At 39.2% G+C, this 18,606-nt stretch overlaps 1 protein-coding gene across 1 annotated transcript in view; it reads left to right on the top strand.

The window, feature by feature from the left end:
* Positions 1-18,606, top strand: part of ANKH (ANKH inorganic pyrophosphate transport regulator) — a 102,027-nt gene that overhangs the window by 72,136 nt on the left and 11,285 nt on the right. The window contains exons 5-8 of the mRNA XM_084306774.1: positions 147-317; positions 979-1,113; positions 3,734-3,826; positions 7,650-7,745. Coding sequence (XP_084162900.1) covers positions 147-317; positions 979-1,113; positions 3,734-3,826; positions 7,650-7,745 — 495 coding nt within the window. The remainder of the gene's footprint in view (positions 1-146; positions 318-978; positions 1,114-3,733; positions 3,827-7,649; positions 7,746-18,606) is intronic.

Here is an 18,606-nt window from a genome sequence, read left to right as displayed (position 1 = left end):
GAACTGAAGTTTCTAAATGCTACAAGTCAGATACTGTAGTCACGCGTGGTTGTTGGCTCAAATGCACTAGCATGGAGTCAGCCAGGGCACACATTGGCCCTGAAGAAACAGACAAACTACTAATCTTTTATTTGTTTGTTTTTCAGGTTGTTTTTGTAGCCATTTTGCTTCACAGTCACTTGGAGTGCAGGGAGCCTCTCTTGATCCCAATCTTGTCACTCTACATGGGAGCACTTGTCCGATGTACCACACTATGCCTGGGATACTACAGGAACATACATGATGTCATTCCTGACAGAAGTGGGCCTGAAATGGGGGTATGGCTTAATACGTGGTGATTTTTTTGATTAAATAAACTTTCTTTTTGTGTTATAAGGCTCTGTTAAACCACTGTGAATGAAGGGCCTGCTTTCTCCATCCTGCAAGGAAAAAACATTGTTTAAACAGGCATGATGGAAACCATTACAGCTACGGAGCACATGAGGCAGTGCTTTAGGTGCTATTGATGCGCTGTCTACTTAGCATCTCAGTGCTAAGCTCTCTCCTTTTGGTGCTGTGAGACAGCACAGAATGAACTAAGTGGACGCTTTATTTCACAGGGAAGAATGTCTCAAAACTCCTCATTTTCTCTGAATGTTACATTGGCTTTCACATTCCTTTGTCTAGTAGCCAGAACATGTTATGCAGATACCTTATGCATTATTTATTGAGATCCATGACACAGTCTTTTGAATCAGTCTTACTGTAGATGAAATATACTTTTCAAAACATATTTTGAATCAATATTTCTATAGGTGAAAAGGAGGAAATATTTTAGCCTTCTGCTATTGAAGCGTATTGAAATGAATGTACCAAACTGATGGTGGGTGGGAAAAGCAGAAATGCTTTCTCTGTACTTTTGATTCAGTTCAACTTATTTCTTTCTGGAGCTATTTATTTATTTATTTTTGTTTATTTGTTTGTTTTCCCTTGTTGCAGGGAGAGGCTACAATAAGGAAGATGCTGAGCTTCTGGTGGCCTTTGGCATTAATTTTGGCAACTCAGCGAATAAGTAGGCCCATTGTCAACCTTTTTGTTTCCCGGGACCTAGGTGGCAGTTCTTCGGCCACAGAGGTGAGAAAGTCAGTAAACGATCATTTACATGGAGTTGCCTCTGTGTTTCTCTTCTCAGCCATACTGGCAAGAAAAAAATGTCCTAAATAAATTGCTTTTTAGTGATTTCTTTATCCTTAGAAGAAGATTGTTCAGAGTCTTAACGTGGGCATTTTTACCAGGCATCTCACCCTTAACAAGACCGGTAGATTTTTTTCACTGAACAGTTCTGGCATCCCATGATTTCAAGCTCTACATATGGGTATGTGCTGGAGCATTCAAATCCCAGAGATTTTAGGACAGTCATCAGTAGTCGCATGTGCTGCTGTTCTGTGTCATATATATTTACGGCTATGCAAATAGATGTGAAACAATACTGCTGTTAGAATCCAGTGCATTACACAGAATAGGGCAGAAAACATGAGGAAGCACATAAAGAACATCTGTCTCTTGGCTGGGATATGCAGTGTACCTTGTTTCTCTGGAGGATATTCAGCTGTAGCATGTGGTCTCCTACAGCTGATGGTAGCAGGACTTCTGTTTGTAATGCAAAGCCTTCACCAAATGCTCATCAGGAGCTGACCTATTCTCTTAAGAAGTTCGAGGGACCCTTGCTGCCAGTTTTAGTGGGATGAGGTGTAGCTCCACATAGCCATTAGCAAATCTCTCACCTTTTTTCTCTATGAAAAACAAAGCCATAAGATACTAAATGAAAAGGAAAATTGAAACTGCTGATGCCTAACAAGTATTTTCTCAGCAAAGCTAATAATTTGTTATACATGATACCACATATTTCACTCACTCAAAAGTTACCAGTGACTACAGCAACTGCGGAGAGAAAATTTAGGAAACCTAGCACTTCGACATGTGTAAATCAGGGATTAGTCTATGTGTTAAGTAGCAGTCTTGGTACAAGGGGAGGCAGAGCAGGTTAGCAGAGATCAATTGTGCATTTCTTGTTGATACCTGACTTTAGATGCATCATGTTTCATGACTAGCCTGTTGCATTTTGTTGCTATTAGGCTGTCTCCAGATACATGTCATAGTTGGTGATTTGCTGGTCTTTATACACTAACATTAATTGTCACATTTCAGCTTTCCCTGATTTATGAACTAATTGCCTCTGTAAAAGGAGGTGCAGGCAACACAGATAACATCAGTGTCTGGAACATCACTATAGACAGGAGTTTTATAGTTCTCCTGTTCAACGCTGTAAGCAAATTTCAGTGTGTCCAGGATGTGCCTTTGAAGAGCTGGGCTGTAGCATCTTCATGAGGACAGCAAGTCCACTTGCATTGACCTACTCCCACAGCTCCTGTTCAGACTGCCAGCACAATTATGGTGATTTTTTTTGGTGTTGATTTTCATGGGGAGTTTTCTTCCCCATGTCAAATACTTCTGTTCTAGACATTTAGAAAAACTTTCATGGATGTAGTTTGGGATTCCATCAATCAGGTGAAAATTACAAGAAGAATGATCAGTGTTAAAAACTCAGTAATTTAATCCAAGTGGAATTTAGCATACCAAATTAGACCATGAATTATTGTTTTCTTTAATGGTTACTGCATCTACACAGTCTTATTGGACTTCATCATGTAAATAAATGAAACTTCAGTATCTTTCATATTCTTCTTTTATTTATTCCTCACTTTAATCTCATTAGCTTTCATATAGATAGAAATTCTGATGAAAATAGAGCAATAAGGAGGGGAAATTGCATTTTAAAAGGGTACAGTTTTAAAATTCCAATTTATTTTCTTTGAACCAATTACTCTTTCAAGTTTCATTAAACATCATTTACAGTAGAAGGTTAGCAGAGAATATCTTTCCGCCTCTATTCCGGTTCACTCTGTAGATTTGACTGTTTTTTCCCATGCTGTTTTTTTAAACAGCACAGGGTGCAAATTAACTTGTTGCATGAATATATGGACTTTTTAATGTCTGATGTATCTCTTGTCTGTACTTGTGAAAATGCAAAAGGGACCTAGTTTAACTTGCAGATAGTGAGTTGTTTCTCATTATCAAAATGGTCATCTGGAATTGATTTTGTCTGTTTTTTGCTTTTAATTGATTAGCACCAAAGTTGGGAGAGTGTTTTTGTTTGTCTTATAAGTGCCTCCGACCCCATAGCAGTCAGTTTGAAACCCAGTCAGTCAGCCACGGAGACCTACTGCTTTAGAATCAGTCATACTTAAAGCATTTTACATACAAATAACCAAGTCAAATGTATCTACGTTTATGAAATATGATGAAGGGCTCTTAGAATATGAGCCATAATGCATTCTGCTGCTCAGGTGTCTCTAGATAAAATAACCTGGGAGAAATGTGGGAGGGAGGTATTCAGCAGAACGAGCACACACCAACTCAAGGTAGCTATCACCCCAGAGTATCAGCGTGACAGTGAAATGGCAAAGCTGAGTAATGTAGCGCTATTGCATGATATATTTCCTAAGCTTCAAGTGCCTAGCAGAATGATGGCTGCTCTGACAGTGGTCCTGAAGCAAAGAGCTTCCAGTTTCCTGCATCGTTTCTCATTGCATCAAGGTCCATGTGGCAGTATTCATGGAAAATGGCATACCGCGTTAGTTTAACTGTTCTGTTCAAAGATTTGAAGTTTGCGTTTCCTTGTAATTTTTCATAGGCAGTGGCAATTCTGACAGCTACCTATCCTGTGGGACACATGCCGTACGGCTGGCTGACAGAAATTAGAGCAGTATACCCAGCTTTTGACAAGGTGAGTGCCCATGTTAGGAGTGTAGCAAATACCACTAGTGTGATTTCACATCCATGATCCTCCTCTTTCTCTCTGTTACAACATTTTAATCTGAGGGAAGCTTCAGTGATATCAGAGGAATTTCTGCCAAACAAAGATGAAGAAAGATAGTTCATGTCTCTGTAAATATGTGTAATAGATTCTTTTTAAAAAAAATAGAACAACCAAAGATTAAATAGGGCTGTACTAATGGTCATCTATAGTTTTGTTTCTCTCTACTTTTGTCTTTGATACCTATTGTTCCTTGTCCCATTGATAAGGTTTTCTTAAAATCCTAGTTTAAATGAATTATTTTTTCAGTGGCTTCAAGCTGTTGTCTAATTTATGATTTTAACTTTAACTCTGTGTTGCAAGGTATTAAGCTACCTTTTGAATAGACAGATGCTATTGTTTTAAGGATTTAAAAAAAATCCTCACTTACTGTGACATAGCTTCATAGCTAATGAAATGAGGTCTCACGAAGTATACAAAATGCAAGAGCTCATGTCTTTGCTCCAGAGACAGCCTGTTCTTTAGATTCTGCATTATCTCTGACATGGGTTTGGGTTCTTTTGCTTATATTAATATTTAACAAAAGGTTATTTCTTCCAATAACAGTAAACACAGATAATCTCTTATTTTAGAAGTATTGACTTAGCTGACCAAGTCTATGAAGATTTTTGTTGCCAAATCATGTAATTACATAAGAATGCAAGGACTGCTTCTGGAATTGTGTGCTGAGTAAAAATATAACCAAAGTTAATTTTGTTTAGACTCTGTTTTGCTCTGTTTTCAAATTGGTACTCACTAGCCCATATGTTGTGTGAAGGACAGTGATGTCCTATGATAGTCTAGTTCAAATGTCAAATGCTATCTTCCCTCCTTCTCTTTATTTACCAATTAGTTATGTCAACTGAACTTTCTGGTTCCAAATATTAATGAAAAAATAATGCTTGCTTGCTCAGGAATATACTTAGCTGAAGCAAGACCGTTTTGATTTGATCCACAGTACTTCCAAGGAAAATTTAAAATAAAATAAAAAAGTCGCATTAGTCATAAGTTCCTAACTTGCCTGTATACAGCTGAATTGACATCTCAGGTACAAGACAACACAGAGACCTTCTCAGAGGTCATGCTGCTGAAAAGAAACTGCAGAATGCTGAATTAATAGACTGCAAGGTAAAAATGGGTTGGAACAGGAAACACAGCTGCTAACCACATGTGTTAAGAGCTACAATCAAATGCATATCTCTTTCAAACTACTGCCTTGTAAAATTAACAGTAATAAAGAGACTTAAATGCAGGTCTCACTTACCTGGTAGAAAATGCACTACTGACTTAGATGGTGGCAGGATTAGACCGTTATTTGTCTGCTCTGGAGGAATAAATGTGAGGAAGAAAACGTTAGGATAAGGCACAGATAGGTGCCAATGATCTAATTGCCAAAAATGTATGGAATAGTGGTTTTAGTTGCATGTTTTAAGAATAACTTGGCTTAAAATGTGCTAACTGCAGTAGCAACAGTATAAAGGGTATCTCTTTCTGGCAGTCACTTGTGCCTTTCAGACAATAAATACCAGACCAGAAACAGTGCTTTTTCTAGATTGCTGTGAGAAGTGTTTCACACCTGGTCACGCATCATTCATGTGTCACTAGGCCTTTCACAAGCTTTGTTTCCTTAAACTAAGCTTTGCTCAGAGATAGAACCTCCTTTTATTTTCAGACTTCATAAAACCTGTTTTGATTCTCAGATGTTGAAACAGTTTGCATGTATGTGAACGTTTTCTTTTGTCAGTCATTCAGAAAACTGGTAATGCAGATGGCCATCAGAGGCACACTGAATTGCCTTAACAGACTGATGGGATTTGGGATCCAGAAAGTATGTCCTTCTTCAATGCCTATACTGGACAAGTGAGATTCTTGTCTTCAAAGGGAAATTCACTTTTAAATTCACATTTGTAAGAGATCACATTTGTACAAGAGATTCTGAGTCATGCTTCAGTGTTTTATGCAACTCTGTGTCCAGAGCAACCTCATGGCCTAGTAGTTGCCCTCAGTTTAAGGGTACTCCTGATTTGCTAAAACGAAACAGGAATGCTCTAGTTCTGCACTCTGTTTGCTATTTTATGTAGTGATAATGCCATTATTCTTAAAGGACTGTGCCACTTGTTTCAGAGCGAACAGTTGACTGACTATGAAAGGACTTGTGAACACTATTGAACTGATGAATAGATGGGAATGGATACTTCTTTACTCTGTAATCTGCATGGTGTTTTGTTTCAAGAACTAAGCAGCGTGCAAGAGATGGGAATAAAGAGTATGTGGTTAAGAGTTAGGGTGAAGGGCAGAGCCAAACAGGGACAGTGTTAGAAGCAGCAAAATAGAAATGAATGAGAGCTCTTTCTCCTTCATCGCAGCCTTTTTACATGCGTGGATTGAGATGTGCCTTTTTTTCCTGTCATTTTAGCCTTATGAGAAAGTTGAGCTACGCAGCAGTTTGTTTAAACCTTGATGAATGAAGTAAGCAAGGCCCATCCTCATTTACATAAAAGCTAACAGTAAGAAAGTCTTTCTTCAAAAACACAAGAAATAATCATATAGTAATAAAAAAATGTTTACAGAAAGTTTTATTAACTTGTTCCCAAAAAGGGAAGACTTGGAAGTAGCTTCCTTCTAAGTTGACTTGCCTCTATGCAAAGGTCAAGCATTTTCATGCACCGAAGCTTCCAAGCAGGTTTTTAGTTGAGATGGTAAAGCTGTCATGTGCCATCACTGCACTGATCACCACAATAGCTTTACGTTTCGAAGTTCCATCAACTACTCAAATGTGTATGAAATGGTGTACCATTCACAGAGCTTATGTTCATTTTGTCCATTCCCAAGATGTGTTTGTGCAAGTTCCTATTTCTTACAAGTAACTTTAGTAAGGTACGATGACCATGTGTCAGGTACTGCTGTTCTACTTGAGCTACATTAAGGATGAATAAATGTTGTACTACATCTCATAGTACCATTCTTACCAGTTTGGTCACGGCCAGGTGTGTCTCAAACATCCCTGGGATAAATGCAGGTACATGACCCAACAACCTATTGCTATAGGGCTCCTAATGGTGCCCTGCTTTTGATATCCTTTCCTTTTCTTTCACAGACCATCTGGTTTGTGTTAATGTGTTCCCTGAGGGTAATTTTAAATCTTCAGCTTCATTTGGTACATTAGACATTTGGAGAAGAGTTTTTGTTGTTTTAAGTAAAACTTAGCTGCCATGTGTACATGAGTACAGGGCTCACGTTCAAGGTGGAACATCTAATAGTCCTAATTATGTTCTGTTCATTAAACTACATTAACAGAGCCAGCTGTTCCAGAAGCTTTGTTTATATTACCTGCTTGGCTAATTGGATCAGTAAGGGTGTTTACACGTGTATATGGATTTGGTACCACTCTGTGGTAAAAGAGAATGGAATCCTATTTTTCCTGTGAAAACATGCTATGGACTTTAAGGTTAAAAAAATCACATGGTGTTTCCTTAGAAAGAGTTACAATTCTTTTCCAAAGCTGAATTTGTTAAATAGGACTTACTCCTTAGAAAACTAGGGAGATTACTCAGCCATCAGTGACCATAGGAGGAGTTACCATCAGTTTAAGCAGAAAATATTTACTCAGAAAGCTCTAGATGAAAAGGCAAACAAGCAAAGAAAGACGTGTATACACACAGACAGTCAGATACAACAGAATGACCCTGGTGCTGTCAGCTTCCCAGTAGTCTGGAGCCACACTAATGCTTTTTATCTCTTTCTCTCACCGTAGAATAACCCCAGCAATAAACTGGTGAACACCAACAGCACTGTCACAGCGACACATATCAAGAAGTTCACTTTTGTTTGCATGGCTTTGTCCTTAACGGTAAGAAACCTTTGTTCCAACTGTCTGTCTTTCATATAAACCAGGAAATTATCTCCTATATCTAATGATAAAAGCACTAACAGTTCAAGAAAGGTGAGTTTTCTGATGAAGTCTGTTGCTTTTATCAGGGCGAGGATATGTGATCATAATACTCAAGTACTAAGAAAATCATCTGTCATTAACTCAGAGTAGGTATCTTATGGGCTAGAGATATTTTGTTTAATTCCTCTCACTATTTTTCATTTCACGTCAGCCTCCATATGCAAAGAGATACTAGAGATCTGCTTTTCTTTTTCCTTTTCTCTATTGAACAAAACTTTTGATAAATGGCTCATCAGGAAAATGAAAAAATGCATTTGTCTCTTGAGAAATGGCATGAAAGCCTGTCCCCTGGCATCCGTAATTGGCTGTGAATAATGGGAAGGGCAGCATATGTTGAAACTACTGTAGCCATTCCCTGCTGTCTCACAGGGCACTAGTCTTCCACGCTAGGGCTGCTTTCATGCAAGCTGGTTTTGTTTATTCTCAAAATGAGCTAACAAGGGCAATCTCAGAGATGGTGCTGACTCTGTCAAAAGGATCTAAAGTCATATCTAAGCTGGGCAGAATTGCAAGAACTGATGTCTGAGTTCTGTAGTCTGCTAGGTTTGTGTGGGTGATTATACTCCATCCAGAGAGATCAATTCTGATATTTCAGTTAGAAGTACCTACTCTAACATTAAAAAAAGTGTAAAGGGAAATTGATTCTGTAACCATAACTCAAGGCCTGAATACTATGGGGAATATTTATAATCCTTTTCATTTTAGTCCTCCTTTAAACCTTCCATTCAATTTTCATTGCTTTATAACAAGCAAGTTGAAAATAACCAAACATTTTAAAATTACTACAGTATCACAGTTTTTGTTTTGTTGTTTTGTTGTAATCTATCCAATTCAGGTCATATAGATTAAACTGTGATATCCTATGAATAGGGTCTGTCAGGTGCTATGTACCCATGTATGTGCAGAATTAGAGGTAGGAAATCAGAGGCTTTTTTTTTGTGTTTTTTTTTTTGTTTAATTCATCTGTGAAGTCTGTAGTTGGGCACAGGTACAGCAGAATGCTGAACTGCTGCACATGCTCTGAGAGTGCCAGCTGAAATCAGCGCCTGCTGCCAGTTTGTTGGAGATTGCTGTGGAATTCGAGAGGAAGGAAAATCACATGAGACGACTATTGAGTTTTGCTCTGAAGGAGGATCGGAGGGATGTTTTTTTCATGTTAAATGAGAAGTAATACAGACACAAATATGTGCAGACCACAAGCCTGGGTTGTGTTTAGGCCTAAGGATGACATTTTGCTGAATCTGCAGCATTTCCAAATGATCAGCTTGTGCACAGTCACATAGTACATCTTTAAGAAAACTGTTTCTGCACAAGTCTAGCAACAAATGGGTAGTTGTGGAAGAAGAACCACACAGGGTGTGTGAGTGAGTATAACAGCAAATAATGGAGCAGATGATAACCATAGTAATGCAAGGATAGATTTACATTAGTACTGGTACCTAGTAAAGCCATCACCTTCCCTCTTTGCTTGGACTTGTGTACCTCTGTCCACGACAGAGATTTCAGATCTGTGCATGGTGTCCTAGGAAGTCCTGAACTGCTTCCTGTCAGGGCACCATGGATCTAGGCTGTCAGGGACATCAGGGTCTCCCTGGGTAGCCCAGTGCCCCACCAGAACCAGGGCATCGGGGGCACTGGGACAGCTGCAGCCTTGGGCAAGGGGCACCTCCATGGGGCTGGGACCAGGCTGAGGCCAGGCCTGTAGGCCCAGGCATGGGCCCAGCTGGGCAGGGGCCATGGCCGGGCAGGGCAGGGCTGTGGAGAGTTGGATCCCGACCCTGCTGCGGCCTCACTGGGGCAGGGGCTGGTGGCCCTGGGGCTGCTGTGGGAGCCTGGGCCTTGGCAGGTTCAGATGGGGCTGGTGGGCAGTGCCCATTTCATAGTTGAAATGAAGCAACTCAATCCATCAGTAGCTGAATTCGGAGATTTCTTCTGTCCTTTATTTCCTATATTCTTCCCCAGCCAGCTACAGCTGGCCCCCATCAAACACAGGATGGCATGAGCCAATATGGCATCTTTGTCCATTTCCTAGAGTTAAGCTTGACTCTTTTTTCACCTAGCTCAGAAAGCAATAGCTCTAGCTCTAACTTGCATTTTCTACAGCATGTAATGGACAAAGGCATATTTCTCCACTGAACTGGCCATTGTCTGAAGATTTCCTGGAGCTATTGTGTCATCTCCCATCACACACCTTGAGGTTTTCTCTTGTTGGTGGACCAGGCCAAAGATGTGTTCTCTATAGCTGGAGCCTCCCTGGAAGTCAGTTAGTGTTTCCAGAGATCACAAAGGGGAAAGCTTTCCTCTTAATATTTATTTTTTTTTTCTGAGAATGCTACTTCAATCTCAAAGCCTTCTCTAAACTGATGGGTTTCTTAACCCTTATGGGCACTTAACATACTTGACTTCTGGTAGGTCATGAGCTTCTCACATTACCAGCACCTCTCTGTGCAGAATAATTTTTAATCACAACTGTTAGGCTTTTGTATGACTTTACAGGATATTTTTTCAAAAGCTCTCCATATTACTCTCAAGGGTGGTTTTTTCTTAAGCTTATCCTGAGAGATTCATCTGCACTGAAATTCCAGAAGTGCTGTTGAGGTCCCAAGATTTTTCTGTCCTGTCTGTTTTTGCATAGTAGTGACAGATTCATAGGATTACTTGTCAGTGGACAGAGGGGAAAAGTAGACACAGGAGCTCTAAACACTTTGGTTCAGGGGCCGGGAGTTGCATCATAGAATCATAGAAATGCTTCATTGCACAACCTCTGTGGAAGTTGGTACGACTCAAGTTATGTGCCATAGGTTGTAAGGAACTGGACTTCAAATTTCTTTCTGTTACAACTAGATCAGATGACCACCATAGCTGAGCTCCCATGACCATCAGTGATTACTTTGTTTTCCTGAAGAGGCTCTATTGCAATGGACAGCAGTCAGACTAGTGGCATCACTGTTAATAACATCCTGTTGGTCAGGATGAGAGGGAAAGTGGGAAACAGGCATCCAGACTGGCCAAGAGATGAAAACAAGACTGATACTTTGACTTGTCATATGAATCCATTCTTCAGTGGATGATCTATAGAAGGATTCCAGAAGATGAATAGATAAAAGGATAGTAATCAAACTTTTAATATGAGCAGCAGTCATGCAGTATAAAACTCTGGGAAACCTCCCAGTCATTGGAGACCTGCTATTTTGTAGACTCCAAACCTACTACAGCAGATGCATTATTTGACCCTTGATGGTGACAATATTTGTCCAGAAAGAAAAAAATATGCATAGTTCTGTTAAGAAACATAACTTTGTTGTTTGTTTTTTTTTTATTATTAAATCTTCATAGGATATGAAAGGCTGCACTTGAGCCTAGCCAAGCTGACTGGGCAGCGTGCAAATGTGTTCTGCTGAGTGTGATCATATGTACTGTCTTGTGATTTTGAAGCATCAGGCTGGTATTAAAAGTGCTTTTTCAAAAAAATGGAAAATAGCTGTATTGCTTAGTGAAAAAATTCTAGATAAGCCATTTTATTTAAAGGCTGGAAATAGAAGTAATTGGACTTCCAATATGTAAGAGAGCTGATATGATTAGTCATATTGATGTGGTTTTGGTTGTAAGCAAGCAGTGACTCCTTCCAACAGTCATATTTTGTGCAGCTATGAAATTGAATGTAAAATTTATATAGCAGATGGGAGGGACTCAGCTGAAGAATTTTGCTCATACAGTTAAGTGGTTGGTTCTTATTTTAGAAGATAAGATATGCTTCATAATTTACTCACCACGTGCCATTATTTATTATTTCATTGTCATAAGACACTTCAGGCAAAAATGCCTCTTTCTGTATTTGAGCTATTGCTCCAAATACCAGTCTTACTGCCATTGCTAGATAAGGCTGTTGAAGAGCTGAACATTTTGATTTAGTGATTGACCTATTTAGATGACCCTAGGCGTCAGCTCTGAGGTCACTGTAGAATTGTAAACTAAGTGAAGACACAGACCCCTGAGAACGAACCACTTGTACCACACATCCTTCAGTTGTAGGATGTGTCAGCCTCAGTACATTCAGAAATCCCCAGATATTTTTTCCAAGTGGTAAATTACTGCACTTCTCCACTGCAGTAAAGCTTTGCTCTGTCGGAGAGAGCATTCTCTTGTGAGATGTGTGTAGAGGGGGCTATGTGACAAGTGAGCTATTTAAAGCAACCCTGACTTACATAGCAGTAGTAACAGCAAATGGACTAGTCTTCAGCAAGGGTTTTTCTCAGAATAGCAACAGTATGGTTCCTATACGGCAGCTGCATGGTTCCCATTAACTAAGACATACTGCCAGTTGCATCTTTACATTCTTGAGCACTTTATGTGTTTTTTTTACCTCATTTTTTTCCTTACCAATATTACAGGCTTAAGGTGCCAAGGGTGGCATGCTGTGCACACCATGCCACGTTCATCTGTCTGTCACCAAATTAATGCACAGCAGGAGAGCTGAGCGGTATCAGTTTTTACGTTTGTTTTATTAGAAACAGCTCACAGCTCTTTACAGCTTTAAGTATAATAGCACCAGTGCTATTATAAAAATGATGTCGGTGCTGCTTTGAATTTTTTTATGTGGACGCAGGTAGGGACAAACAGGGAAAACAGTAGATTTCGTGAATAACAAGGGCGAGTAAGGGGAGAAGCTAATTGCATAAGTACTCCGTAGTATGTTTAATTAGCAGGCACCACTTAAGAAACACAATTCTGATGTTTAAGCTTGACCTTTGGTTCTTCATTCCATTTTGTTCTAGGAGGCTAAAAGATAGAGGGAGGAAGTTTTCGGATTTACACACATATATGTATTGTGTTTTATGCAAAGCTTACACATTTCAGATTTACTTGCTATAAGTCACAGACTAACAAAACTCTTAAATCCATTTTTTATTTTGGAAAAAATTGCCATGAAGTTTCAATTAACATGAAGGCTCAGGCACTTAAGCTGTACAAATTGATATGTAGCAATTGAGTCATGACAACCAAATTCAAATGATAGGTAACCTGCATTAGATTTAAATTGTGATGGAAGTTTAAATTTAGTATACTTAGGAGCAAACGGCTGGTTGGGTTATTGGCTCATATGCTTGGGCCTGAGAGCTGAAGATGTGTGTATCAATATATGTCAGGATGTCACCTTTTGTTTGAACAGCCAGGTTTGTTCATACTTGAGGAGTCTAATAATAGCTTTAAAATGTAACACTTTCAGTATTACATTCTACATCATATACTAGGCCACCTTTTTTGTATTCTAGAATAAAATATTTCATTAATTTTGTAAAAAACGTAACATTTAGATTCATATCTGAGATTAGTCTTTTGACAGGGAAAAATGCTTAATGATCTCTAAGGGCTCTTGCTGATCAGCATCTATAATTTAAGGAGCTACTATTGGCAACTGTCTGTTTCCTTCATTTGCTGGAAGTTAGGAGCCCCTTAGGAAGAGCAGCAAGCAAGCATTGTGTCAGCTCTCTAGTGCTCACAACTGGTAGCATAGCAGCATAAACTGCCATCAGCTGGTACTTCTCTTCACTTTTTATGTAATGTAACATACAGTGCATATAATTATAAATATGTATTTCTTGTATATAATTATATGTTATATACAATTATACAATATAATTATATGTAGAATTGTAGTTATATACAATTATAAGTATAAATATTATGATATTATGACATAGCCATCAGAGGTTTTAAAATGCAACATTTAACATGTTTGCCTGTGCATCTCTTATTTCCACCCTGCCCATGAACAGAGAAATGGGACAGACCTCTGGGGACCGCAGGGTCTTTAACTGCAAGATCCAGTAGAAAGACCCCTTAAAACAGCAGAAGGGGCTCCACAGGATTTCTTTTGCTAGGTCCCTGTGATGGGATAACGTAGTTTCAGCTCTGAAGAGGGGAGAAAGAAATTCTCTGTGCCATTTGATGACAGTTTATTGTGGACTGTCCTATCATTTGACTAATCTCCAGTCATCATCTTCTTGGTTATCATAATTAAGCAACAAGCACCTAGGAGACAAGAAGAAAACCCTAATCAAGAATAAGGCAGGTAGTGTAACAACAAAAAAATCCCTACATAAAAGAATTAAAGTACAGAATACAGGGCTCAGTAGTTGCTGCTTTCTGCTTCTCTCTTAATTCCGAAAGATTTGGAACCAATTGCTGTGGAAGAGAAGCAGCCATGTTTCATTCAAGCTGAGAAGCCTTGTCTAAAAGGAAACTCCAGATGCCCAACTTTTTGTCCTCTTCTTTGGATTTGGTTTTGTCCATCTAGGAACTGTGGAGTGCCAAGTAGATGCCATCTGCTGACTCCACTGTCCTTGATCAGCAAGGCTTCACCAGCCACTAAAACGTAGGCACTGATAAAATTGGAGCCCACGTGGGTGAACTCAGTGGGCTCATATCAACTCATACCAACTCAGTATATCACTGCAGTAGTATTGTTTTATTGACCAGGTCCCACTCTGATTATTTGCATATACCAGATTTTTTTTATTAATAGATGTTTAATATCCAGTTGGATTCCCAGGCATCAGTCCTGCAGCTGATCTTTTCCTGTGAGGTGCACCAAGAACTACCTGGTTTTCAGTTTTCTCAAATTTTCAATCTGTAGTTTAATAAATACACCATTTCATATAGGTTTCTGCTTTTACCTTTTATTTTCCACATTATGAAGTATACAGAGTAGAGCTCTTGTATATGTAAGAAACTAGTGTATTTGATGTTTCCAGCTACATTTTCCTATTAAACTGTGAAACATAAAGCACTTGTTGGTAAAGGACAGGAGTTAAAGCCATTTGTGTCTCTGCAGTGAGACTGACTGATGTCTTACTAGGCATCCTTAGCTTGTGTTACTGGTAACGTGACTTAAGGTTGTATATCGAGAAACACCAAGGAACATGTAAAAGTTTCACTCATGAAACCTCGTGGAGGCAGAAGAGGAGTGTCCATAGTTCAGTACAACTGCGCTGCAGTTCCCTGCAGTGTGCATCTCTTGGTGCTTGATGTCTGGAATCACACGAAGACTGACATTTAGCCACTGTGAATGCATTTAATGAGTCACGATACCCACAAAAGCATTGTGAACTTTGCTTTCTTTTCATCTTTGAAGACCAAATACCTGAAAGGTCTTATTTCAAGGCTGAGAGACAGTAAATTGCATTCAGGACCTCGCAGGAGATTAGCTTTAATTTTTAGCTGCCTCAGGCATCATCACTGTAGCCAGAGGGTGTGCAAAGAAGTATTTTAAAATAGTATTTGCTACAAGCAGTGTATATGGAACATACTTTCACCAAAAATGTGTTTTGTTTTATTTTGTTTTTTCCCTTTCCTAAAGAAGATAAGGTCAGTTACCACCATTTTTGTGAAATCACTATTAGACTGTCAGGTACCAAAAAGAAACAGAAATGCTGGAATTTATGCCCTCACCTTTGTGCATTTTAGCAGAGTGAGGAAGTTTCCATATACACAATTGATTAAGTTTGGTAAAGATCAATCTGGAGTAGAGCAAAGTGATTTGCAAATTCTGACCAATGCAAGAGACTGTCAGGGCTCTTATTCCATTATTCCTTCATCCTTCTCACACAAAAGTCGTTCAGGCAAATATCTGATGCCTCACTGGCATGGTTTCAAATGATTCAGGTGCTGTAAAGGAATACAAGGGCTACTGTTTCTATTTCCCTGAGGCTCATGCCACAGTTTTCCTCTGTTTGGCAGAGGGTTACTACCAGAGAAAATTGCCCAGTCATTGCAACTTCTATCATTTTATTAGTTACATATATTCCAGGCTCCTAATGCTGTTTTTTCAGTTCACAAGATGAAGAAAGCATTTTCAGAACAAAGCCGTGGTTGCTGAGGTCCTTATTTTAGGCATTCCTCCTTTTTAGTGCTTTACTCCTAACCTGTATGCAGTGTTGAAACCTTCCCACTAGCCCATCTCCACTCTTGTGTAGCTGACTGATGTGAGACATTCAGAAGATGGCCCACTAGGGCCAAGTGAGGAATTGAGAAAGGTGGAGGGAAGGAAGATATGAAGATATTTAATGCTAAAGAGAAAGACAAGGATGTAGTCTTTCTGCAGTGAAGGTGCAAGAGAGCCCAGCAGCTGAACAGGTACTTCCAACTTGACCGAAGTTGACAAAGCCTCATTTTTTCATGAGTTTATGAGTCATGATTGAGGGAGTAGCACCAGAGTCTGAAAAGAAAATACAGTAGTTAAACTTCCTTGGCCTTTTAGATTCTCTACATTCTTCCTGAAAAAATGGAACGGAATGAGACACTCATTTACAAACCATATTAATCTCTCCTATTATTAGGGTTTGACTACTCTGTAGTTTCTGTCTTACTAGAAGAAACAGGTTGGCTGCACCATGGAAGACAGGAGTCACTTACATTGATTTCTTTCATGCAGGCAGTAAAATCTGTGAGATTATCAGTGTCCGCTATGCTTGACCCAAATTATAACATTACACAGCACAAATTACTCTGTAGAAGCTGACTGTAGATAGCTTGAAAAATAATTATTTTTTTTCAATGCATCACACTATCAAATCATAGTTTAATATTTCTTATCCCTATTCCTCTTGCACAAAATGTACAGTAATTGCACTTCATAGTACATTGTCTGGTTTGTCCAGATTAAAGTAGTGGTTCATCTTCCGCTGTCCAAGGTCATGCTTACAACTCTCCTTAACAGATTTTCCCCAGATATCTTCTTCTCTGCTTGGGAGAATAATTAATTGCCACTACATACTGCTAAAGAGCCACTGCAGTGTTTTTCTCCATTCTGGATAGTTGTTCCCATGTTTTATTGCTTGCTTTCAGGAGTACCTTCTTATAACAAACCAGGACTTAGTCATGGTTAGTGAGTGGCTTGAAGGAACATTACATTTTCTGTAGAATCAAAGTACTGTGCAGTGTTACTCAACTTTCCAGTTAGTTATTGATCCCAAGTTTAAAGATGAATGAAGGGAAATGTACGTCAGAATCACATTTTGCTGCCACCGTATATACCTGCAACTTCCAGTGTGATGAAAAGCAGCCAAAAGTTTAAGCCATTGTAGAGGCCACTTTGTTCAAGGTTCATTCATTTTTTTCCTATCTTTTATTGGTGGCCTTCATCTTACGTCTCTGCATTGCTTTTTTATCAACGGTTGCAACCGGGCTTTACTACAAGTCATGGGCTAATAGAACTGAGGCAGTAAAATCCACAGGAAGAAATGTCACAGTAAGAACCAGGTCCCTCTCAGAGGACACAACCCCAGCTGCTGACAGTGCCAGTATCTGAAATTCTCTGGGTGACTGGGTTCATCGTCATTATCTCTAATGAGTATACAAAAAAAGGCAATAAAAAAAAAAGGAACAGATTTCCCCCACACTCCCCTGCCTTATTTCATCAATGGCTTAATTACAGCCTCATTATATTGAGAAGACATCACATATCCTATCTAGGATCTTTACACTAAAAAAAAAAAAAAAAAAAAAAGACAAATTTTAAGACAAAATCCACATTCTTTTTACTTTACTATCAACCATTATATGCATGCCAAGGACAGCTTTCAGAATAATGCCATCCATCCAGTGAATGAGTTTGTTTTCACTGCTTTTAATTTTGATCTTTGAACTCCCAGATTTTTTTTTATCTTCAGGCTGCTGGCACAAATATAACAATTTGGAAATGACATATTGGCTGACAGTCACTCAAGAAGGTTTTTACCTTTTCAGTCAGGTTTAGTTCCTGCTTCAGTAAAGATCATTTCAGACAACATGAACAGAAGCATTCCTGCCTACTCAGGAAGATGTTGGACCACCAGAAGCTGACTTTATAAAATCCTCACAAGCAAGCCAAGGGCCTTGTCCCATCCATGGTACCGCACTGAGCTTTTGTTCTGGAACAAAGGATTTCTGTTTGGTTCAGTGAAGTGGAGACTGATGTCTTCTTCATCATTGTTCAGGTTTCACACAAAGAGTCTATTCTGCATGAATGGCTGGAGCAAGCAGAAAAGGAAGGGTCAAAAATTGTCCCTGCAGCATGTTTCTGCTCAAGCATTGTAACCATGATAGGAAGCAGCAAGTGCTGCAGAAAATTTAGGACAGAAGAAAATGGCTAAGTTGTGTCAAAAGTATTCAGAGAGTCTAGGAATCTGCCAGCTTTGGTTTGTTCAAACTTTCTTAAAGTGTCGCTATGCCTGGTAAATCATTCTGCACTCTGTAAAAACTACTGCAGGATTCAACAGGCCGATACAATGACTATCTTAAATGCTGCAGTGACCCAACCCTGCCTGAAAAATACTACCCAAGTATTTTCAGCAGCAGTTGGTGGGGAAGTGCATGTGCCATCATCTTAATGCTGTCAGAGGATCAGTGTATTGTGCAGCTGCTGGACCTAGCTTTATTTCTGAAGAACGATGTGCTTCATCACTCTGAATTATAAGAAAAGTTGGGGGAGGCAGGGGTAGACTTAAATCTGCAGAAATCAATTATTTCCAGGGTTAGATGTGAAGTTACAGTTTTCCTGCAGGCAGGGTCTGGTTTCTTTTGCTCCCCCTGCTGCTTGGCAAATTTTATGACAGCTGATTTCTGCTTTACAACACCCTTCACAGAAAACAAAGTTCACAGAAAACTATACTGACCTGCAGGTACCTGAGGGGTAATTGCTATAAGGGAATGTCTTTGTGATCCAAGTCATTACCATTCTGATAAACAGCTTTCAGATATGTCTGTGGTCTGACATTTT

The sequence above is a fragment of the Netta rufina genome (assembly GCF_964035555.1).
Source record: "Netta rufina genome assembly, chromosome: 2".
In the NCBI taxonomy this organism is placed as follows: domain Eukaryota; kingdom Metazoa; phylum Chordata; class Aves; order Anseriformes; family Anatidae; genus Netta; species Netta rufina.
Note: the sequence above shows the minus strand (reverse complement) of the source record. Positions and strands in the feature narration are given on the sequence as shown.